Source organism: Oncorhynchus keta, chromosome 8 (genome assembly GCF_023373465.1).
Source record: "Oncorhynchus keta strain PuntledgeMale-10-30-2019 chromosome 8, Oket_V2, whole genome shotgun sequence".
In the NCBI taxonomy this organism is placed as follows: domain Eukaryota; kingdom Metazoa; phylum Chordata; class Actinopteri; order Salmoniformes; family Salmonidae; genus Oncorhynchus; species Oncorhynchus keta.
In genome coordinates this window covers 7,573,403-7,598,508 of record NC_068428.1, presented here as the reverse complement: position 1 = coordinate 7,598,508, position 25,106 = coordinate 7,573,403, and the positions used below count along the sequence as shown (strand labels likewise).

At 42.8% G+C, this 25,106-nt stretch overlaps 1 protein-coding gene across 1 annotated transcript in view; it reads right to left on the bottom strand.

The window, feature by feature from the left end:
- LOC118386763 (rho-associated protein kinase 2-like) overlaps window positions 1-25,106 on the bottom strand; it is a 101,358-nt gene that overhangs the window by 56,582 nt on the left and 19,670 nt on the right. Inside the window, exons 2-4 of the mRNA XM_035774551.2 lie at window positions 18,131-18,212; window positions 9,390-9,490; window positions 1,536-1,673 (exon numbers count right to left, since the gene is read on the bottom strand). Of these exons, the coding sequence (XP_035630444.2) occupies window positions 1,536-1,673; window positions 9,390-9,490; window positions 18,131-18,212 (321 nt within the window). The remainder of the gene's footprint in view (window positions 1-1,535; window positions 1,674-9,389; window positions 9,491-18,130; window positions 18,213-25,106) is intronic.

Below are 25,106 nucleotides of genomic sequence, written 5' to 3'. Positions count from 1 at the left end.
GACTGTCTAGAATGCTTATCTACACTGACTGACCTTGGCTCTAGGCGAGGAGGGAAGGCTTGAGAACTATAGGGCTTTTCTACCAGTGTCAAGAAGATTTAGAAAACGCTGACGTAATTTTCAGTTTATAACCTGTGGTAAAATGTGTATAAACTCAGTACTCTCTTGAATTAAAGGCTGTTCCTTGACTTTTAAGACCGGGGCTCTGTCCATTCTTATAAAATAAGGGTCATACAAATCCTTATGAATTGAGAGAGTGTTTAATTTTGAATGGGAATTAAAACAGAGGAATTAAATTCCTTCAACGTTTGGTCATTCGAAGCCGGATCTAAAATACCCGTCTCTGCCATCTGGAGGTCGTACGCCGGAAGAAATCGTGCATGTTATTAAAGACCTGGCCCCGGAATGGAGGTTAAAAACAGGCCTGTATACACTACAGACGGCAGATACGGTGACTAGATCCATGGGTAGATTTTTCTACCCATTGCCCGATTTATGAAAGTCAACAAACATTTGTCGCTTTTCATTTGTGATTTCTTTGCCTGGTGATGGATAACAAAATGACTTTACATGCTTGTTAAAGTCATTCTTATACCCCAGTGCAACAGGAAGCCATGGAAGTAGGGCTGCACAAGTAATTGAATTCACACCGAAATCCCAATATTGACGTGTGTAATACCCATATCGCATGCAATATTTTGAAAAGCCACTCAGCTACGTGTAATGCCCGTTATTAAAGTTTACTCTGTTTATAGTCTCTCTTCTTCTCTCCTCTTGTGGCTGCTTCCAACACACACCAAGCCCCACCCCTGTCAACTAAGCAGTGCAGTTCCTCCTCAGCTAGATTCACTGGAAGTTTTCATGCTGTAATGTTAGGTCAAATGCAGTAAACAGATTGTTACAAACAAGAACGATGCCGATTTACACTTAGCTTCTTAATATACAGAATTGTATTTCTATGATTCCGACAGTTCACCCAAGCGTGTGGATCTATATCTCAAGTCAAATCACAATCGCGATATTTGGTATGAAAATCACAATTCTTTTTTTGGCTCATATCATGCAGCCCTACATGGAAGGCCACAATAGTTCCTTAACCCTTTATACTTGTGGAAAAAGGCCTGTATGGATACAGACAAATTGAAACGTTTATAACAGAATAAATATAAAAACACATATGCATGACTATGGTAGCAATTGAAAGAGAACACTTTGGAGATTATGGGGATAGCTCGGTATTTGTATAATATATGCCATTTAGCTGACGCTTTTATCCAAAGCGACTTACAGTCATGTGTGCATACATTCTACGTATGGGTGGTCCCGGGAATCGAACCCACTACCCTGGCGTTACAAGCGCCATGCTCTACCAACTGAGCCACAGAAGGACCTCATTATGTATCAAGTGTATTATGTATCAAGTGTGCCAATCATTTTGGAGATGACTGTAGGTCTGTGTGTGAACTGTAGATGCGTGAAGGTGTGCACATGTTGGCCTATGTGTGCGTGTATGTGTGACTCTGTCTCCCTTTCACCTGTATGACCCAGGGGCTGTTGGAGAAAGCCATGATGTCTCTCTCCTCCCAGAAGAAGGCAGAGTCCGAGCGCTTGATCATCTCAAACTTGCTCAGCTTTTTCATGGCGTACACCTTCTGAGACGCCTTGTGACGGACCTGGAGGGGCGAGTTACATCATGAGTTATGACACACACAAACACGTCACTCCATCAACCCTGTGTCAGCTATAGGACGATTTTAACCCAAATTTCACCATCACTGTAAAGCCCTAGCTATTTTGTTGCTTTCTGAAGATCATCATTTATTTCATGCGATTAGGGATTTATTTATGTCTGACATATTGTCAACAAAAACAGCATGACAGAATTATTTGTTTGTTTAGGAATATAGATAACGTGATCTGTGCATTTTGAAGAACAGCATAAACACCTATTTCACTTTTGCATGTAAAAACAGAATCACCATTGCTGCACATGCTGCCACTGTTTTGATTTTCCAAAAGTTATATTTTTAGAACGAGCAGTGTGCAGCCAGCTCACGAGTGCATCAGTGACACAAGAACAGGGAAAATGCAACAGGCACAGATTGTTTCAGTATGATATGTTAGATAAAGGAATAACGACAGACACCAATGTCAGGTTCAATAGCCTTGTTTGTGCATTGTACGAATCCCTACAACTGGAGTCCGGGGAACAGTCTGGCTAGTATACCTATCAACTAGACTCCGTAACATCATCCTTTTCAATAGAAAGTGCAAACATAAAGGCATAACATTAAATTCTTAACAGTCAGGTCATAACAATAGAAAAAGCATTACATTATCTTTTTTACTTCAGTTGTCATCTTCCTTTTTTAATTTCAATTTAATTATTTAAGAACAAATAGAGATTTTAATTAACCGAGTGCAAGTTAACAGTCCCTTGCTTACAGAGTAAGCCTGTCCGGTGGCTTGCACAGCCGACCCACCCGTGAGTAAGTATTGGCTCTGACAGGGGTAGGATTAGGGGCACGAGCTGAAGAGCTTGGTGGGGTAGAAGCCTCACCTTCAGTTGGCCCATGTCTCAATTCTGCACCCCTTACCCTTAGGCCTGGACTGTGATCCAGCTCATCTAGGTGAGTGTATGGCGTGTTCTGGTTTGTCTGCTCTGCTACGCGCAGATCCCCATTGCGACGATAGAGGGAGCCACCAACATCCACCAGGTAAGAACGTGGTGCAACTCTCTGCAGGCATGTGCCCAGCCTCCAAAGTCCTGTGTGGTCTCCCGGCAGCGGTTTCATCCTTATCGTTTCACCCACCTCCAGCTCTGGTAGGTCCCGAGCAGTCCGGTCGTAGAAGCACTTAGCGAGCTGCTTTCTGTGACGCAGTTTGTCCGTGACGCCAACCATGACGCAGGACTCAAGTAGCTTGTTCGCTACGGGGATGGTAGTCTTCAGACAGAACGCGTTGTGCTGGGCTGCTGTCCATGTTTTCAGTGGGTGTCTTCCTCCACTGTAAGATCGCTTTCCATGGGTCGTTGCTGTTGCGCAAGGCCCCGCTTAACTTTTTTTTGCAATCTTGACAGTTGATTCTGCCTTGCCATTTGCTTTTGGGTGTCTTGGAGAGGAGGTCACGTGGTCAAACTCCCATTCTGAGGCGAAACGCTTGAACTGTGCAGTGAATTGTTGGCCATTGTCCGTGATTAACTTGTCAGGCTGACCTTGCCTTGCAAACTGCGTCTTGCAGCTCTTTATGACCGTCTCTGCAGACAAGTCAGGGAGCAGTTCAATTTCCCAAAAGTCAGAGTAGTGATCAACGATGAGAAGATAGTCCTTTTGTCTGTGGCTGAATAAGTCCATGCTGACGATTTGCCAGGCCCTTGTGGGCAGTTCATGTGACATCATTTCCTTTTGCTGTTCATGAGCGTACTCGTTGCATGTGGTACAGTTGCTGACAAAGTCTTTAATTTCTGCTTGCATGTTTGGCCAGTATAATGTTTCACGAGCCTGGCGGTAGCATGCATCACCTCCAACGTGACTGGAGTGTATGCGGGTAAGCATCTCTGGACGTAGTGATTTGGGAATAATGACCTTCTGACCTCTGAACAAGATGCCATTTTGCACGCTGATCTCATCTCGAAAGGTCCAGTATTCTCTCAATGTGAAAGGTGTCTCCTCTTTCAGGTATGGCCAACCTGCGAGAGCCATGGACTTAGGCATTCGTCCTTGTCAATGTGTTGCCTTATCTGGGCTAGGCGGTGATCTGTGACGTTTAAGTAGTCTGCCTGATTGATCTGTTGAACATCTTGTTGTTCCTGCTGTAGCGAACAGATGGCCTGCCACTGATAGACAGTGCCTCTGCCTGTACATTGTGTTGTTGCCCTGCTCAGTGTGTCGCTGATGTACATCTCTGGTCCTGGCTTGTAAATGACCTTCAGGCTGTAGTTTTGCAGAGTCAGGAGCATGCTTTGAAGCCTCTTGGGCGCATTGAGGAGAGGTTTACTGAATATGGCAATGAGTGGTTTGTGGTCAGTTGCAGCGATGACCAGGTCTCGCCCATATAAGTAGTGATGGAATCGCTGGCAGGAGAAGACGATGCTGAGGCACTCTTTCTCAATTTGTGCATAGTTTTGTCCGATGGGGTGAGTGCTCTCGAGGCAAACGCAACGGGCTGGCCTTCCTGCATAAGGCAGCATCCAAGTCCCCTTTGGCTGGAGTCGCTCTGGATTGTGACAGGCTTCATGACGTCGTAGTAGCGCAACACTGGCATGGATGAAGCCAGAGATTTAATCTCCTGCACTGCGGCCTCGTGCTTGGGTAGCCAGTCCCATGGTGTGTCTTTGTCCAGCAACCGGCGCAGAGGCTCACAGACTGCTGATAGGTGTGGCATGAACTTTGCAAGATAGTTTGCAAAGCCGATGAGACGCTGTACTCCTTTTGCATCAGACGGGTTTGGCATGTTGAGGATCGCTCTGACCTTGTCTGGGTCCGGCTTCAGGCCTTTTGCCGAGAGAATGTGGCCATGGAAGTGGACGTCTTTCACCTTGAACTGCAGCTTCTTCAGGCCAAGGCGAAGCTTAACTGATCGGCAGCGCTCCATCAGTGCCAGGAGCTTCACATCGTGGTCGCGTACTGCTTCTTCGTCTGTGTCACCACAGCCTATGATCAGGACATCATCTGCGATGGGTTCAATGCCCTTGAGCCCAGCCAGTAACTCGTGCTGCTTACGTTGGTATATCTCAGGCGCCACTGAGACACCAAACGGTAGCTTGAGCCAGTGTTTCCGACCCCAGGGGGTCCAGAAGGTAGTCATGAGGCTGCTTTTGCATTGAAGGAATGCATCTCGGGCATCCACCAAGGTGAATATCCTGGCCTTGAGAAGCTTATAGAGGACAAGCAATATGGTCATAGTGAAAAAAACAGAGAAGCTGAGGGTCTGCATCGACCCAAAGCATCTGAACCAAGCACTGAAACGATCCCACTACATCATGCCGACACTAGAGGATGTCCTCTATAAGCTTCCCAAGGCCAGGATATTCACCTTGGTGGCTTCAGGCCTTTGCTGAGAGAATGTGGCCATGGAAGTGGACGTCTTTCACCTTGAACTGCAGCTTCTTCAGGCCAAGGCGAAGCTTAACTGATCGGCAGCGCTCCATCAGTGCCAGGAGCTTCATATTGCTTATCCAGTCAGTTGGTTCAGTCACAGATGTCATGTGGCCATCGGCCTCATACTTGTCCAGCTGGGCCTTCACAGCCACTTTCATTGCAATGGGCACATTGCGAGGAGCACACTGGACTGGAGTGATGCTCTCATCCACTTCAAAGTGTACCTCCCAGGCACAGATTCAACGGGCATGTTGAATACATCGTCATATCTGCTAAGTAGTTGTTCTTTGGACAGGGGTCCATGCTGGACATGATCCACAATGTGCAGGTCATTTGGTACAATGAACTGCATCAGTCCCAGGCGTTCGCATGTAGAGCCTGAGAGGAGAGGATGTTGACTGGTTTTTACAATCTCAAACTCCAGCTTTTGTTTGCGTCCCCGAATAACACATTCGGTCTCAAAGGTGCCCATAGAGCTCATTAGCCCTCCTGAGTAGAGCTTTAATCTAGTATCGCTGGGCAATAGATGTGTGTCAGGTGCCAGATTGATTTTGTCTTAGTAGCTCATTACGTTGCATGTTGCACCAGAATCCAGTTGCCTATCAACTAGACTCCGTAACACAGATGTGACAAGTGAACAAAATAACATTTAACTGTGATATAGTTTGGAGTCACTTAGAAATGTCCTTGTTTTTTTAAAGAAAAAGTATTTTTTTTGTCCATTAAAATATCATCAAATTGAGCAGAAATACAGTGTAGACATTGTTAATGTTGTAAACGGCTATTGTAGCTGGAAACGGCTGATTTGTTTAATGTAATATCTACATAGGCAACCATATTAGCAACCATCACGCCTATGTTCCAATTGCACATTGTGTTAGCTAATCCAAGTTTATCATTTTAAAAGGCTAATTGATCATTAGAAAACCCTTTTGCAATTATGTTAGCACAGCTGAAAAGTGCTGTACTGATTAAAGAAGCATTAAAACTGGCATTCTTTAGACTAGTTGAATATCTGGAGCATCAGCATTTGTTGGTTCGATTACAGGCTCAAAATGGCCAGAAACAAATACTTTTCATCTGAAACTCGTCAGCCTATTCTTGTTCTGAGAAATGAAGTCTATTCCATGTGAGAAATTGCCAAGAAACTGGAGATTCCGTACAATGCTGTGTACTACTACCTTCACAGAACAGCGCAAACTGTCTCTAACCAGAATAGAAAGAGGAGTGGGAGGTTTGTCTAGTTTGAAAAACAGATGCCTCACAAGTCCTCAATTGGCAGCTTCATTAAATAGAACCCGCAAAACACAGGCAAACTCCTAGAGGAAAATCTGGTTGTCTGCTTTCCACCAGACACTGGAAGATGAATTCATCTTTCAGCAGGACAATAACCTAAAACACAAGGCCACAAGGGGTTCGTTTGCCACTTTCAAAGTTCCAACTACGAGTGCTATCAATGGCTCACAGGCTCCGAGAAGCACTGCAAACTGTACTGCTGGGAATGCCTATTATTTGCAAGTGATCGATTTGGTGTTTGGAGCCACACTGGCTTTGCAAACCTGAGTTGTCTAACCAAGGCAGCAACGAGACACCAAAGTACGGCTGGGCACTTACAAGCAATGGTGCTTTTGAAAACTTTTGGGGACACCCGAGTGGATCTACAGCTCAACGAACAAGCGCGCAGGGCAACGAATCTGCACAATGAAAAGGTATTGTACTCTTCCCCTGCAATTCTCTGAATAAAAATGTCAATTTCAAGGTGACGCAATGCCTGGTTATACTGCGTTTCTGTCTAAATGTATAGTGTCTAGAGCCATGGCATCATAATGATGGTAATAAGAGGTGGATTAATTCGGGTGGGACTGTGTAGGACTTCACTGAAGGCCCAGGCCCACGGCACGCCACTGGTGCACATGAATGTGGTGTACCACATACAGACCACCAAGCCCCCTCCTCTTCACACAACACTTCAAAACACAAACACAGAATGAATATCTCTCAGACATACACACACACACACACTCTCGGGACCTGTCTCGATTACAAGGCACACAGAAGAAGCAAAACACACAGAGGAAAGCCAGATGCACACAGCTAGAGGTACATTATAGACAGGCAGAGGTAGACACACGCAAGCACTTACATAGAAGCAGAAATGTAAATGATTTTAATCTGTTTGTACAGTATTCAGACCCCTTGACATTTTCCACATTTTGATACGTTACAGCCTTATTCTAAAATATATATAATTTTTAAAATCATCCTCAGCAATCTACATACAATACCCCATAATGACAAAGAGGAAACAGGTTTTTAGAAATATTTGCAAATGTATTTAAAATAAGAAACAGAAATACCGTATTGACAGTGGTGTAAAGTACCTAAGTAAAAATACTTTAAAGTACTACTTAAGTAGTTTTTGTTTACGTATATGTACTTTACAATTTATATTTTTGCCAACTTTTACTACTCCATTCCTAAAGAAAATAATGTATTTTTTCTCCATACATTTTCCTTGACAACCAAAAGTAGTTACATTTTGACAGGAAAAGGGTCCAATTCACGCACTTATTAAGAGAACATCCCTGGCCATCCCTACAACCTCTGATGCTTCATTTGTAAATGATGTCTGAGTGTTGGATAGTTCCCCTGGCTATCCAGCATTAAAAATAACAAGTAAATGGTGCAGTCTGGTTTGCATAATATAAGGAATTTGAAATTATTTATACTTTTACTTTTGATACTTAAGTACATTTTAGCAATTCCATTTCCTTTTGATACTTAAGTATATTTAAAAACAAATACTTTTAGACTTTTACTCAAGGAGTATTTTACTGGGTGACTAACTTTTACTTGAGTAATTTTCTATTAAGGTATCTTTACTTTTACTCAAGTATGACAATTGAGTACTCTTTCCACCACTGCTTATTTACATAAGTATTCAGACCCTTTGCTATGAGACTCGAAAATGACCTCAGGTGCATCCTGTTTCCATTGACCATCCTTGAGATGTTTCTACAACTTGATTGGAGTCCACCTCTGGTAAATGCAATTGATTGGACATGATTTGGAAAGGCACACACCTGTCTATATAAAGGTCCCACAATTGACAGTGTATGTCAGAGCAAAAACCAAGTCATGAGGTTGAAGGAATTGTCTATAGAGCTCGGAGTCAGGATTGTGTCAGTGCACAGATCTGGGGAAGGATACCAAAACATTTCTGCATCATAGAAGGTCCCCAAAGAACACAGTGGCCTCCATCAACCTTTAATGGAAGAAGTTTGGAACCACCAAGACTCTTCCTCGAGCTGGCCGCCCAGCCACACTGAGCAATTGGAGGAGAAGGGCATTGGTCAGGGAGGTGACCAAGAACCTGATGGTCACTCTGACAGAGCTCCAGAGTTCCTATGTGGAGATGGGAGAACCATCCAGAAGAACAACCATCTCTGCAGCACTCCACCAATCAGGCCGTTATGGTAGAGTGGCCAGGTGGAAGCCTTAAGAACACATATACCATGAGAAACAAGATTCTCTGGTCTGATGAAACTAAGATTGAACTCTTTAGCCTGAATGCCAAGTGTCATATCTGGAGGAAACCTGGCATCATCCCTACGGTGAAGCATGGTGGTGGCAGCATCATGCTGTGGGGATGTTTTTCAGCGGCAGGTAATGGGAGACTAGTCAGGATCGAGGCCAAGATAAACAGCACAAAGTACAGGTGAAATCCTGACCACTCTGGTGTAGGTTCTAAGACTGGGGCGAAGGTTCACCTTCCAACAGGACAACGACCCTAAGAACACAGCCAAGACATCGCAGGGGTGGCTTCGGGACAAATCTCTGAATGTCCTTGAGTGGCCCAGCCAGACCCTGCACTTGAACCTGATCGAACGTCTCTAGAGAGACCTGAAAATAGCTGTGCAGCAACGCTCCCCAGCCATCTTGACAGAGCTCGAGTGCATATGCAGAGAAGAATGGGAAAAACTCCCCAAGTAGAGTTGTGCCAAGCTTGTAGCGTCATACCCAAGAAGACACAAGGCTGCAATCGCTGCCAAAGGTGCTTTAAAAGTACTGAGTAAAGGGTCTGAATACTTACGGAAATGTGATATTTCATTTTGTCATTTTTAATAAATTAGCAAACATTTCTGAAAACCGGTTTTGCTTTGCCATTAGGAGGTATTGTGTGTAGATCGATGAGGGAGAAAAAAAACAAACAGATTAAAATCCATTTTAGAATATGTACTGTATGTCAATGTATCTTTGCCGCGTGCACACACTGAGGGAGTTCCTCACCAGTTGCACCTCTCCATAGGCTCCTCTGCCGATCATCTTCACCCTGTCAAAGTCCTCCAGCTTTACCTGCAGGTCACGCATCTTAACCATGGACTTCTCATCTGCAGGACAGACACAGACGTCAGAGGTCACACGGGATACTATAGCAAAAACAGAGGTCAATTGCATAAGGTTGTGTTCTAAGGCAAAGGCAGGTCAATGGAGATGATTGTAGACTACAGGAAAAAGAGGACTGAGCACGTCCCCATTCTCATCCACAGGGCTGCAGTGGAGCAGGTTGAGAGTTTCAAGTTCCTTGGTGTCCACCAACAAACTAACATGGTCCAAGCATACCATGACAGTCGTGAAGTGGGCACAACAAAACCTATTTCTCTTCAGGAGACTGAAAAGATTTGGCATGGGTCCTCAGATCCTCAAAAGGTTCTATAGCTGCACCATCGAGAGCATCCTGACTGGTTGCATCACTGCCTGGTATGGCAACTGCTCGGCCTCCGACCACAAGGTACTAGAGAGGGAAGTGTGAACGGCCCAGTAAAGCTTCCTGCAAAGCTTCCTGCCATCCAGGAGCTCTATACCAGGTGGTTTCAGCGGAAGGCCATAAAAATTGTCATACTCCAGCCACCCTAGTCATAGACTGTTCTCTCTGTTACCACACGGCAAGCGCTACCGGATCGCCCAGACTAGGTCCAATAGACTTCTACCTCCAAGCCATAAGACTCCTGAACATCTAGTCAAATGGTTACGCAGACTACTCGCATTGCACCCCGCCCCCTCCCTCTCCACACCACTGCCACTCTCTGTTGACATCTATGCATAGTCACTTTAATTAACTCTACCTACATGTACATACTACCTCAACTAACCGGTGCCCCAGCACACTGACTCTGTACCGGCACCCCTTGTATATATTGTTATTTTTTTACTGCTGCTCTTTAATTACATGTTACTTTTATCTTTTATTCTTATCCATATTTTTTAAAACTGCACTGTCGGTTAAGGGCTCGTAAGTAAGCATTTCACTGTAAGGTCTACACCTGTCATTGGAAGGTGAAACTTCGCCCTAGTCTGAGGTCCTGAGCACTCTGGAGCAGGTTTTCATTAAGGATCTCTCTGTACTTAGCCCCGGCCATCTTTCCCTCGATCCCGACTAGTCTCCCTGAAAAACATCCTCAAAGCAATGATGCTGCCACCACCACGATTCACCGTAGGGTTGATGCAATGTTTCCTCCATACTTGACGCTTGGCATTCAGGTCAGAGAGTTCAATCTTGGTTTCATCAGACCAGAGAATCTTGTTTTTCATGGTCTGAGAGTATTTAGGTGCCTTTTGGAAAACTCCAAGCAAGCTGTCAAGTGCCTTTTACTGAAGAGTAGCTTCCATCTGGCCACTCTACCATAATGGCCTGATTGGTGGAGTGCTGCAGAGATGTTTGTGGAAGAATCTCCCATCTCCACAGAGGAACTCTGGAGCTATGTCAGAGTGACCATTGGGTTCTTGGTTACCTCCCTGACCAAGGGCCTTCTCCCCTGATTTTTAAATCATTTTTAGAATAAAGTTCTAATGTAACAAAATGTGAAAAAAGTAAAGGGGTCTGAATACTTTCTGAAGGCACTGTACATGTCGAGGTAAGATCATAGAGATGTACAGAGATCGCAACTTTGCATCTGTGCCATTATGTTGTCTGTTACAACATGGTCAGCACCATTGAGGCTATCTGCATTTTAAGTTGTACATTGAAAAAAAAATTGTCAAGCCTAATATTGGTGACTTACCGCCCGCCACCTGCAGTCCCAGACGCGTGAACAAAATCTTGTGTCATTAATTTATTGCGACCATACTAAAGCCATTAGCTTTAAGCCACACTAGGCAAACCAATTTGAAGAAGACAATGCTATCTGATTGCTCCCAACCCATTGTAATCCTAACCCAGTTGACTACTTTGAAATGGAGGAAGCCCTTAATGGCAATGTCCATGCAAAAACAGGTTATTTAAAAGTAATGATCTCTATACTGTACATCTCCATAGGTAAGATACAGATAAGGTCAGTAACACTTTAAATTAACTTGCTCTAATAACAGAGTTGTATTACTACAGTAATATGCAGACCACAATTCTCGAGTCGCGTTTTGGTTTTTATTGGTTTTTATGAGCGTATACCCACGGGCCACCTCCTCATTGGTTTTTAGGAGCATATACCCATGGGCCACCTCCTCATTGGTTTTTAGGAGCATATACCCACGGGCCATCTCCAGATTGGTTTTTAGGAGCATATACCCACGGGCCATCTCCTCATTGGTTTTTAAGAGTGTATACCCACGTGGGTTATTGAAAGAAACTGAGGTCCACACTCCAGTCCAGTTTGTAGTGATAATGCACCTTAACGTTGGTTGTCAACCGCCATATAAAGTGCAAAGAAGAAGAAGCCTGAAGGACGAGAGATCACTAGAAACAAACTTGGTTTACCCTTTTATCTGTGGATGAATTGTCAGAGTAGAGGACCTTGTGCATTTCAGGTAAAATAACAACCCAATGTTCATATCCCAGGACAAATTAGCTAGCAACAGCAAACTAGCTAGCTAAATTGTCATAAATGTTTCATGGTTTTCAACCTGATATTTCAACCCGCGTGTCTTGATCGCGTCTGGTGTGAGTGGACATTATCAACAGGTCTGGTCAGCATGTAAGGGTGATATTATATGGTACTGGTTTCATAATGCTTATTATTGAGAACAGACCAAGTAATTGGGCATCACTCTAAAGCGGGAAGGTGGAATAAACAAGTCAGGAGTAGGTTTTCTTGATTGAACACAGTTCTCTATTGAGGGCATTTGGTCAACACAAACACTCCAACATAATCAAAGAAAATCTCCTAAGGAAAAACATACATCTTATTCTCCAGATGAAACAGGAACACAATACGATTATCTTTAAACTACAACAAAAATTGTCACCGTCTTAGTGGTTCTCCATGGACAGCTCCTCTCTCTCGGTGGCCATCTCCCAGAGATAGTTCCCTCCCCCCTCTCTGCTGGTTCCATACTCTCTCGTATAGGGGAAGGAGAATATGTCATTAGTACCGTCAGCTGTGCTTAATTGCCTCTGGTTACCTTGTCTCCCATGCCTTGTTGGGCTACTATCCATGAGCCCAGCCTGCCCTCTGGTGGTCCTTCCACATTATATAGTGGTCTAATGTGAAATATTGCAAGGCAGGGGTCAATACAGAAACCTGTAACTAAGGATGACAATGGACTGCGATTTTGAACGTAGCCTAGAATTGGAATGGTATAAAGGGATTGAGATGGTATATAGGAGTGGAGGCTCCTCAGAGGAGGACCATCCTCAATGAAATTTCATAAAAATATTGAAAAGGTTATCCTTTTCAGATACAACTATACTAAATATATTCATGTCACCAAATAATTGATTAAAATACACTGTTTTGCAATGGTCTATGGTAACTTCAGCAACACTCTCTGGTCTAGCACCATGGTGTAGCTGGAGGACAGCTAGCTTCCGTTTTCCTCTGGCTACATTTACTTCAATACAAAACCTAGGAGGCTCTTGGCCTCACCCCCTTCCATAGACCTACATGGTAATTATGACCACTCCCGGAGGACGACCTCCAACCAATCAAAATAGTTGTAGTATAAAGTGACATGTTGTCCATCCAATCATAGAATTAGAGAATCAACCTAGTGTGTTATATCGGGGTTGTACCGCAGAGCATTAAAGGGGGGGGGGGAGTTCTATGCGTTGAGAAGCTTGGTGAATTGGTGACCTTATTGGATAGAAATGAAGAGTGGAAAGTGATAGTTGAGCATTTTAAGGATATTATTCCATTCAAATTAGTTTTTTCAAATTACAGGAGACAGAGGTGGTAGATTATAAATAGTTTTCTTGGTTTAAGAACTTCATTCTTGTGTCTAGTTAATGCAATTTATTTCAATTTACCTTGGTGTCGTCAGTACCAGCGCAAGCATGCAGTTTTCGCCGACAGAATGGCCAACGCTACAGAAAATGTTGTGAACTTTCTGTTGAATAACCCCTTTCAGTAAATGGAAAATGTGTGAATTAAAACCGAGGGTTGACCTCTGCCTGAGATCAGTTTCATGTAGAAGGATGAAAAGGTGAGGGCGTTCGTATTGATTGGTATCAAAAGTTAGCTGGGAGCCTTTCATCAACAGGGAGCCTTTCATCAAGCACCCTGTATTGGTGGCCTTGCCTGATTTTTGGAAAGATATGGGCAAAAGGGGGTACAGTGATCTGAAGAACATTGATCATTCAGTTAAATGGCATAACAAAAGCAAGGAGCATATAAATGCCTATATCAGATACAAGCTTCCGGGAAAAAGCCGCAACGATCATGTGGACGAACTTCTGCGTATTCAAACTGTGCAACACAACGAACAAGTAAGAAGTAACAGGGATGTTGTCAAGTGAATCATGGACACCACTGCATTTTTGGGCATACAAGAATTGTCTTTTAGAGGACACGACGAGAGGGAAAGTTCCACTAACAAGAGCAACTACAAGGAGCTTGTAGAGGTAATAGCACGTTACGATGCTTTCTTGCTGAACATGGAACTTTTGACTGTCTTTTCTGGGATGTCGAAATCAGCAAAGAATGATTTGATAGCTTCCATCTCATCATCCATTACAAGTGAGGTTAAAACGAGGTTGGCACATTTTTTCGCTCTCAAGTAGGCTTTCCACTTTCCTTCTGTATTTATTTAGCAAAGGTGAAAACTCATAATCACTCCCAACAGACACAAGTAAAAACTAATTACATAAATGTTGCATTTTCCGAGGCTACACCTAAACAGAGATCTGACATGCTCTATGGGATGAAAACGAGATGATTTTTCAGTCTGATCAACTGTAGGCTACTAATAGGAGCAGCTGCAAACAGCCTATGCACCCTGCCAATCTGGTCAGGGTAAACAAATTGGTAACGTTAAGTATTTATAGTCCATGTGATCAAATTTGACTTATATTCAAACTTGGGCTAGCTAGGCTGCCTACACGTTTTCAATCCAAAATGATTAACACACCCAAACAAGGGCACTGCGTTCATCCACCTCTGGCCTGCTCGCCTCCCTACCACTGAGGAAGTACAGTTCCCGCTCAGCCCAGTCAAAACTGTTCGCTGCTCTGGCTCCCCAATGGTGGAACAAACTCCCTCACGACGCCAGGACAGCGGAGTCAATCACCACCTTCCGGAGACACCTGAAACCCCACCTCTTTAAGGAATAACTAGGATAGGATAAAGTAATCCTTCTCACCCCCCTTAAAAGATTTAGATGCACTATTGTAAAGTGGCTGTTCCACTGGATGTCATAAGGTGAATGCACCAATTTGTAAGTCGCTCTGGATAAGAGCGTCTGCTAAATTACTTAAATGTAATGTAAATGTAATTAACTGAAATGAATCAAATCAACATAATAGTGGTGCATAGGCCTGCATGATGCAAACATGCATGAAGCTCAGCCCTGTGAGTTCTACTGTCAGTTGTGGTCTCTGTGTCGGAGTACAGGAAATCCCCCCTCTTAATCTAGTCTAAATATAATGAATATTAACAAGTACAGTACCTTCAGAAAGTATTCAGACCCCTTGACTTTTTGCACATTTTGTTAAGTTACAGCCTTATTCTAAAATGTTTTAAAATAGTTTTTTTTACCCCTCATCAATCTACACACAATACGCCACAATGAGAAATCGAAAACAGGATTTTAGAAAAGTTTGCTAATTTATTTAAAAAGAAACTGAAATATGACATTTACATAGGTATTCAGACCCTTTACTCTACATTTTTGAAGCACCTTTGGCAGCGATTACAGCATCGGGTTTTATTGGGTATGAAGTCACAAGCTTGGCACACCTTAATTTGGGGAGTTTCTCCCATTCTTCTCTGCAGATCCTCTCAAGCTGTCAGGTTTGATTGGGAGCATTGCTGCACAGCTATTTTCAGGTTACTGTAGAGATGCTCCATCGAGTTCTGGCTGGGCGACTCAAGGACATTCAGAGACTTGTCCCGAAGCCACTCCTGCTTTGTCTTGCCTGTGTGTTTAGGTTCATTGTCCTGGTGGAAAATGAATTTTCATCTCAGTCTGATCTCTCAGGATCTCTCTGTACTTTGCTCTTTGCCTCAATTCTGAGTAGTTTCCCAGTCCCTGCCGCTGAAAAACATGCCCACAGCATGATGCTGCTTCCACCATGCTTCACCATAAGGATGATGCCAGATTTCCACAAGAAATTACACTTGGCATTCAGGCCAAATAGTTTAATCTTAGTTTCATCAGACCAGAGAATCTTGCTTCTTGTGGTCTAAGAGTCTTAAGGTGCATTTTGGAAAACTCAAAGCGGGCTGTCTGTAACAGTTTTCTTTAGGTGAAGTAGAGGCGGACCAAAATGCAGCATGGTTTCTTTGATTCATGTTTAATAACAAAAGATAAACACGAACACTACAAAAACAATAAACGTGAGAAAACCTAAAACAGTGCAAAACACAGAGACAGGAAACAATCACTCACAAACACACAGTGAAACCCAGGCTACCTAAATATGGTTCCCAATCAGAGACAATGACTAACACCTGCCTCTGATTGAGAACCATATCAGGCCAGACATAGAAATAGACAAACAAGACATCCAACATAGAATGCCCACTCAGATCACACCTTTACCAACCAAAACATAGAAACATACAAAGCAAACTATGGTCAGGGTGTGACACTGTCATGTGCCTTTTACTGAGGAGTGGCTTCCGTCTGGTTCTCTGGCCGTTCTAACATAAAGGCCTGATTGGTGGAGTGCTGCAGAGATGGTTGTCCTTCTGGAAGGTTCTCCCATCTCCACAGAGGAACTCTAGTGCTCTGTCAAGAGTGTCCATCGGGTTCTTGGTCACCTCCCTGAACAAGGCCCTTCTCCCCCGATTGCTCAGTTTAGCCGGGCGGCCAGCTCTAGGAAGAGTATTGATGGTTCCAAAATTCTTCCATTAAAGAATGATGGAGCCCATTGTGTTTTTGGGGACCTTCAATGATGCAGACAGTTTTTGGTAACCTTCCCAAGATCTGTGCCTCGACACAATCCTGTCTCAGAACTCTTCAAACAATTCATTCGAACTCATGTCTTGATTTTTGGTCTGACATGCATTGTCAACTGTGAGACCTTATATAGACAGGTGGGTGCCTTTCCAAATCATGTCCTATCAATTGAATTTACCACAGGTGGACTCCAATCAAGTTGTAGAAACATCTCAAGGATGATCAATGGAAACAGGATGCACCTGAGCTCAATTTCGAGTTTCATAGCAAAGGGTAATGTATGTGAATAAGGTATTCTGTTTATTATTTTTAATACATTTGTAAAACATTCCAAAACCTGTTTTCACTTTGTCATTATGGGGTATTGTGTGTAGATTGCTGAGGATTTGTTTTATTTAATCAATTTTAGAGTCACAAAATATGGAAATATTCAAGGGTCTGAATACTTTCCAAAGCACTGTATAAGGTTGTTGCAGATTGACAGGGTTTTCATCCCCCTCAGGACCAGGATTTTTTTTTAAACCATGTGACCTGATTACGAAAAACTGGTCACATCATAGCCCATAGAAATCATTTTCATAACTGATTAATCGCTGTCATACTGTATAGGTTCCAGAGTTTTCCTAGTTAGGTTATCATATAAGGAAAAACTCCAGGCCCCGTGGGGGTAAACATTATGGTGCCACCAGTCTGCTTGCAGTTGTCAGTTATCGTCAGGTATGTGGTTGTTCAGGGATTCATTCAGGAACGTTTTTTGGGCTACTTTGATGTGTCAAATGGACGAAATGTGCAGTCGGTGTTTGACTTTGATTTCTGAGATGTCTGAGTTCATCTTTATGGAGAAACTTGTTGCCCAAACTTACGATGGCACGATGGCGCAGCTGTAATGGAATGTATCTGCTATTTGTATTCACAGCTAAGTCCTCTCCTGTTCCCTGATTAAGAGGTGATGACCACTCCACTACCATTGTGTAATCTCTCTCCTGACATGAACTGAAGCCACATCTCATGTGCCCGCTCATCTACTGGCACGTTGAATGTTTCCTCTCCAAGCACTGTGAGTACCCCTATACATTTTCTCTCATTACTGTACGTAGAGTCAATCACACATACAAACACAATCACATTATTACACATCAATGATTTTACTCCTTGCTTGGACTAACTCATTCTTAGCTCTTTTGTCTAACTGTGTAGTGTATTGTTTTGTTGTTGTTTTTGTCTTCTCAGTTAAATCCTGTCCTGCCCTCAGTGGAAGAGTTGAGCTCTTCTCCTACACCATTCATCCACGATGAGCCTGTCCTGCACTGAAGCCTATGAACACCTCAACCCCTGTCATTCTTTGACAATTTTATTAACACTCTTTGTCATCTATGTGCGTTTCATGTCTATACTGTGGTTCTCCCATCCTCCTCAATTGTTAAAGTCACCAGCCTCCACTGCAATACAGTGAGCACTAACTTTGTAACAATGCAATCTACCTGTCCTAATTTGAAAAAAAAAAAACATTTTTTTAATGTCCATGCTTCAGTTAAGCACAAACACACTCACAACAGTGTCAAATGTGCAAATATCAGAAGTCTATAGTAAAACAACCAGGAACCTGTCTTCCATTATGTCTGATATGGAAGAAGTCTAGATAATCCAATGCATGATAATCTTATTATCAACAGCAATTCTATTAGGAAAGCTCTTACATCGGTTTAAGAAGGCGTCTATATTTTTGTTTTTTCGTAGTGCCGGGTAGTCCAGATCCAGGGCCAAGGCATTCATGGACTCCTGGGAAAAGAAGAAAAATACATGTAATACATTTACTGTGTTTGAAATTGTTTTATGTCTTATATACAATTAATCTAAGAATTCAGTTCCCCTGCTAAAAAAAAAAAAGAATACGGATAGTTCGGCGATGTTACATATTTAGATATTAGTTCACTTACCTTGAAAGCTGATGATCTAAATGTTGTCATGACGTTGCCCTGTTGGTGAGGTTTATGACCCCCCATAAATACCTTTCCCCCTTTTCTCTCTATACTCTACAGGGACGGACTCTTGGAAAGCCCTTTGTTAACATAGAGAGAGTATGGTAACATCAAAACGTTGGGAACGGAACAATATTTTGGTAATCCAACCAGTTGAAATCATCCGTTGGTACTTAAAGAATATGATATCAGATCAGTTGTCGTCTGAGACATTATTACTGATGATAGGACGACATAAACTGTATCTTGGAAAGTCTACACATTCTAGTTATCGGATTCACATTGGATTGTTGTGCAATTTAAACGTTTAAATATGAAATTATTTATGAAACGATGAAATGTCATTTTAGTTTTTTTAAATTAGAGAATTGTTTTCATAAGTAAAATATGCTCACTCAGTGGCCACGCCCAAGTGAATAGGCATTGGATGGAAATTATGAACCAACCCCTTTTCTACATTTCTATAAGAGCCCCAGTGACACAATTCACGGCAGACTAAGCTAACCCCAGCGTGAGCTCTGGTTGCGAATGGTTGAACGACTACAACCTAACATAATTTACACTTGTGTTCCCGATGACGTGAGGACTGATGTCCATACGTATAAAAAGGCTAATTTCAACATGAAAGTGACGATCGCCACGCTGGAAGGATGAATTTCGACTTCACCAGCCAGAATATTGCACGAGCTGAGTATGGCAATTTGGTATGAACTTTGAACTCTTATTCACTAAAGAAGTGATACATCCTAGACGTTGAGTTATCAGCAACAGCTGCAAACGTGCGTGGCCTAGGAAAGGACAGACAATCTCTTCAGAACGACAGGGTACTACAACGTGTCTGTTCTACCACACGACGGCAGAGTACAACGTATCCCCTCAAAAATATTCTTCAAAGGACAAGGCTGTGCAACCCAGCCTTCCATCTTCCACCAATCTATCGAAATGCAGCTCAGAGTAAATATATTTCTTGCATTTTCCTTTTCTGAATGGGTGGTTATTAAGAATACATAAGATTCTGTATTCACGATAACATAGCTTCATTTGGTCCAATAGAGACCCAAACCTTTTGTTCCTCAGTCTTCCCGCTCTTTCATTCAAACACAACCCTCTTTCTTTGTGTAACCAGCCGTCATATCGGTTCCATCCACTAGGGACGTTTTCTTTTATGACATAATTAGTAATCAATGTATGATCCATCCTGTGTATATGTAATTCTGTGTGAATATTTAGGTATTTAGAAAATAAATAATTAAACCAAATTTTGTATTGCTGATTTAACTTGTCAGCCAGGGTTCGTGAAGATAACCAATAATTTTATGACATTCAGATGAGACTGAATAAAGTGACGATTAATAATTGACTGCTATTGATATAAAAGATTACCAGATCTTTAAGAGTTTATTCGGAAGACAACAGCTCTATAAACATTATTCCGTGGTGCCCCGACCTCCTAGTTAATTACATTTACATGATTAGTTTAATCAGGTAATATTAATTACAGAGAGTTGATTTGATAAAATAGCATGTCATATAATTTAATCCATAGTAAAGACAACAATGTAAAATCGCTAAACTATCCCTTTAAGTTTGAAGTCTTTTTAACTAAAACTGATTATGTTCCACTAACTTAACCACACAGGCACTAAGAATTAAGCAATGTACTGTATTGGACTGGGCATGCATTCTAAGTAGTATTCTACTGTCTCATCTCCATCAAACAACCCAACAATAAAACTATACAATAAAATGTACCAATATTAATGGTTAAAAATCAAAACTACTAGGCTAATGAACTCAATATCTTTACCCTCCATCATCCCTTATTGTCCTCCATAGCAGTGTTCTCCCAAATGCAACACAGCTGGGAGAGAAGATGAGTCTGCTAATAGACAGCATAACAAGGATATGACACAATGACTAGTACAGTCGTGGCCAACATTTTTGAGAATGACACAAATATTAATTTTCACACAGTTTGCTGCTAGAGTGTCTTTAGATATTTTGGTCAGATGTTACTATACAATACTGAAGTATAATTACAAGCATTTCATAAGTGTCAAAGGCTTTTATTGACAAGTTCATGAAGTTGATGCAAAGAGTCAATATTTGCAGTGTTGATCCTTCATTTTTAAGACCTCTGCAATCTGCCCTGGCACGCTGGCAATTAACTTCTGGGCCACATCCTGACTGATGGCAGCCCATTCTTGCATAATGAATGCTTGGAGTTTGTCAGAATTTGCAGGTTTTTGTTTGTCCACTCGCCTCTTGAAGATTGACCACAAGATCTCAATGGGATTAAGGTCTGGGGAGTTTCCTGGCCATGGACCCAAACTATCGATGTTTTGTTCCTCGAGCCACTTAGTTATCACTTTTGCCTTATGGCAAGGTGCTCCTGGATGGTTGGGAGAAGTTGCTCTCGGAGGATGTGTTGGTACCATTCTTTATTTATGACTGTGTTCTTAGGCAAAATTGTGAGTGAGCCCACTCCCTTGGCTGAGAAGCAACCTTACACACGAATGGTCTCAGGATGCTTTACTGTTGGCATGACACAGGACTGATGCTAGAGCTCACCTTGTCTTCTCCGGACAAGCTTTTGTCCGGGTGCCCCAAACAATCGCAAAAGGGGACTCATCAGAGAAAATGACTTTACCCTAGTCCTCAGCAGTCCAATCCCTGTACCTTTTGCAGAATATCAGTCTGTTCCCGATGTTTTTCCTGGAGAGAAGTGGCTTCTTTGCTGCCCTTCTTGACACCAGGCCATCCTCCAAAAGTCTTTGCCTCACTGTGCATGCAGATGCACTCACACCTGCCTGCTGCCCTTCCTGAGCAAGCACTGTACTGGTGTCCCGATCCTGAAGCTGAATCAACTTTAGAAGACAGTCCTGGCGTCTGCTGGAATTTTGGGCGCCCTGAAGCGTTCTTCACAACAATTGAACCGCTCTCCTTGAAGTTCTTGATGATCCGATAAATGGTTGATTTAGGTGCAATCTTACTGGCAGCAATATCCTTGCCTGTGAAGCCCTTTTTGTGCAAAGCAATGATGACGGCACGTGTTTCCTTTTAGGTAACCATGATTGACAGAGGAAGAAAAATTATTCCAAGCACCACCCTCCTTTTGAAGCTTCCAGTTTGTTATTTGAACTCAATCAGCTTGACAGAGTGATCTCCAGCCTTGTCTTCCTCACTCACACCTGTGTTAATGAGAGAATCACTGACATGATGTCAGTTGGTCCTTTTGTGGCAGGGCTGAAATGTAGTGGAAATGTTTTGGGGGGATTCAGTTCATTTGAATGGCAAAGAGGGACTTTGCAATTAATTGCAATTCATCTGATCACTCTTCATAACATTCTGGAGTATACGCAAATTGCCATCATACAAACTGAGGCAGTAGACTTTGTGAAAATCAATGTTTGTGTCATTCTCAAAACTTTTGGCTACGACTGTAGAGCTCTGCCTCTGATGTACAGGGACTGGGATGGCCTCCCAGAAGGATGGCCTCCTGGTCAAGGTCACTCAACATCATCCTTCTAAAACAAGTCACAGTGATATAAGGCAGACCTCTGCTGTCTAGAAATGGTCTACACTCCACCACACCAAGCTTATAGTATATGGAGAGAGGGTAATCTATAAATACTTTACCTCTACCACACACAAACACACACTGTGAGGACAGATGCTCAGAGATGAGAAGCAAGTACAGGGAGTGAATATTTAACAAATAACAGAAATGAAACAAAACACGGACAGCGTCTCGACAAAGGAAACATGACGACATTAATGCTGACACGGGGATGAAACTGAGGAACAGACAGATATGTAGTCCAGGTGAGTCCAATGAGGCGCTGATGCACTTAACGATGGTGACAGGTGTGCATAATGATGGGCAGCCTGGCACCCACGAGCGCTACCGGATGTAAAACATTTTACTACGGTGTGCATTATTGAACACAACAACCCTGGTGTCCTCAGCACAGTACATGGTATCAGGACTGAGGGGTTTGACAGGGGAACTAAAAATGTCACTGTAGTCAGTGCCAAACCAGGAATGTGGGGAGGGGGAGGGGTGTTCCCCCCCCAATCTAGGGGTCAACTGGTGCTAACTAGGGGGAGGGAGGTGTCCTTGGCATGTGGAACAACTCCTTGATGTGTTCCCGATGATGCCCCTCATCCCTGATTCTCTGCTGAGTCCACAATATCAAGTGTGCCTCGTGTGGTCTCAATAAAATGATCCAAAGCCTATACTAAAGGCTATAGGCCTAGGCTAAACTAAGAGCATGCTTGGAGAAGCACAGGGCAAGGTTAAATGTACTTCCTTCCCAAGTTTTTGCACTGCTGGGATGGTTTATATGAAACTAGGCTACACTGCATTGCACACTGCAATAGATAGGCATTCCCAATCATGAGCCCCGGGCCACCCTGCTCTTGCTGATGTAAACCCTTTTGTGCTGCCTAACTAATGACTGCTGTCTTTTTCCCAAAATATGTTTTTGTTTGTCCAAAATATGCAATATCTGTGCCCGGGTTTCCATTGGGAAAATGTGGCGACGACAACGTGACCAGCAAGATTTACATGTACATGACATTTGAGAAATGTACCGAACCCATATGCATTGGGTCATTCTGGGCACTGTGGATGGAAGCCCAAATGGGTTATGCACCCATTGGGATTCCAACCGTGTTGCCCTGAATGACAGAACTCACATTTAGATTATGGTAATTAATTCTTAAAGGAAAATGCAACTCATGTAATGAAGCAGTCAATAAAAAGCCATTTTTAAAAATTCAACAAAATGCAATTAGCGGAAAACCTTATTGGCAATTAAGCTTGGAATGTGTAATAACATTCTAACCAGCGCACCTGTTAGCGGTTCCATATGTGACAGAGATACAAATCTCTGATAGAAATTTAGAAAGAGAGGGAATCTACAGATGGAACAACTAGGATAGGTTGCTAATACGACTAGGATTGTGCCTTTGGCTTCTGGACAAGGAAAGAAAGTTTATATGAAAAACAATAGAGAGAAATGGCCAATAGAGAGGTAAATGGAAATACATTTGCCAAAATTATAAAAATATTCCTGTCTAAACAGAAAAAAATCAAGTCACCAGAAAACATGACTTCGCCACAGAAGAATCGAGGATCATTAGCTTATAAAAAAAAATACAAAAATGTAGATTGTTGTCACAAGCTCGTAGGCCTATGCATACTTGGGAAGCCCACAATTTGGGCAGCGCACGTGGCAATAGGTCTAGCTGATTATTGAGTTGTGGCTGTCAGTGAAGAGCATCTAAAATATTATGTGTCTTGAGTATCATTTAAAATGTTGAGACAAGAAGGGGAGGGGTGTGTGGCAAAATATATAGATGTGTCTCTCTCCAGAAAGGCTAAGCTGTCTCCTGCCAATTGTTGAGCTTTCATTGTTTGAATTGTTTGCACTTTGATTATTTTTGGGATCAATTCCCCGTTACATATGTCACCAGTAGTAAATGTACAGTTAATCCCCATCATTTGGTTACATTAATTTCTGTTAATGCATTTATTAATTACAGTCAGTCATTCACCGTTCTCATTCTCGGAGTGGAAACGTTGTTCACAACCTGCTACACTTGTGAGGAATAAGTTTTGGTTTATTTCTTGACCATCATTTTGCCTGTTGCCTGCATTTGAATTGTGAATGGGAGGCACACTTCAGTTACAAGTTGAGAAATAACAATAGTAGCTCTATTTACTCTTGTAACTTCCGGCGCCGACAGAGATGGCCGCCTCGCTTCGCATTCCTAGGAAACTATGCAGTTTTTTGTTTTTTTACGTGTTATTTCTTACATTAGTACCCCAGGTCATCTTAGGTTTCATTACATACAGTCGAGAAGAACTACTGAATATAAGATCAGCGTCAACTCACCATCAGTACGACCAAGAATATGTTTTCCGCGACGCGGATCCTGTGTTCTGCCTTACAAACAGGTCAACGGAATTGATTCCATGCAGCGACCCCAAAAACGACTTCGTAAAAGAGGGAAACGTAGCGGTCTTCTGGTCAGACTCCGGACACGGGCACATCGTGCACCACTCCCTAGCATTCTTCTTGCCAATGTCCAGTCTCTTGACAACAAGGTTGATGAAATCCGAGCAAGGGTAGCATTCCAGAGGGACATCAGAGACTGTAACGTTCTCTGCTTCACGGAAACATGGCTCACTGGAGAGACGCTATCCGGGGCGGTGCAGCCAACGGGTTTCTCCACGCATCGCGCCGACAGAAACAAACATCTTTCTGGTAAGAAGAGTGGCGGGGGCGTATGCCTCATGACTAACGAGACATGGTGTGATGAAAGAAACATACAGGAACTCAAATCCTTCTGTTCACCTGATTTAGAATTCCTCAAAATCAAATGTAGACCGCATTATCTACCAAGAGAATTCTCTTCGATTATAATCACAGCTGTATATATCCCCCCCCCCCAAGCAGACACATCGACGGCTCTGAACGAACTTTATTTAACTCTTTGCAAACTGGAAACCATTTATCCGGAGGCTGCATTCATTGTAGCTGGGGATTTTAACAAAGCTAATCTGAAAACAAGACTCCCTAAATTTTATCAGCATATCGATTGCGCAACCAGGGGTGGTAAAACCTTGGATCATTGTTACTCTAACTTCCGCGACGCATATAAGGCCCTGCCCCGCCCCCCTTTC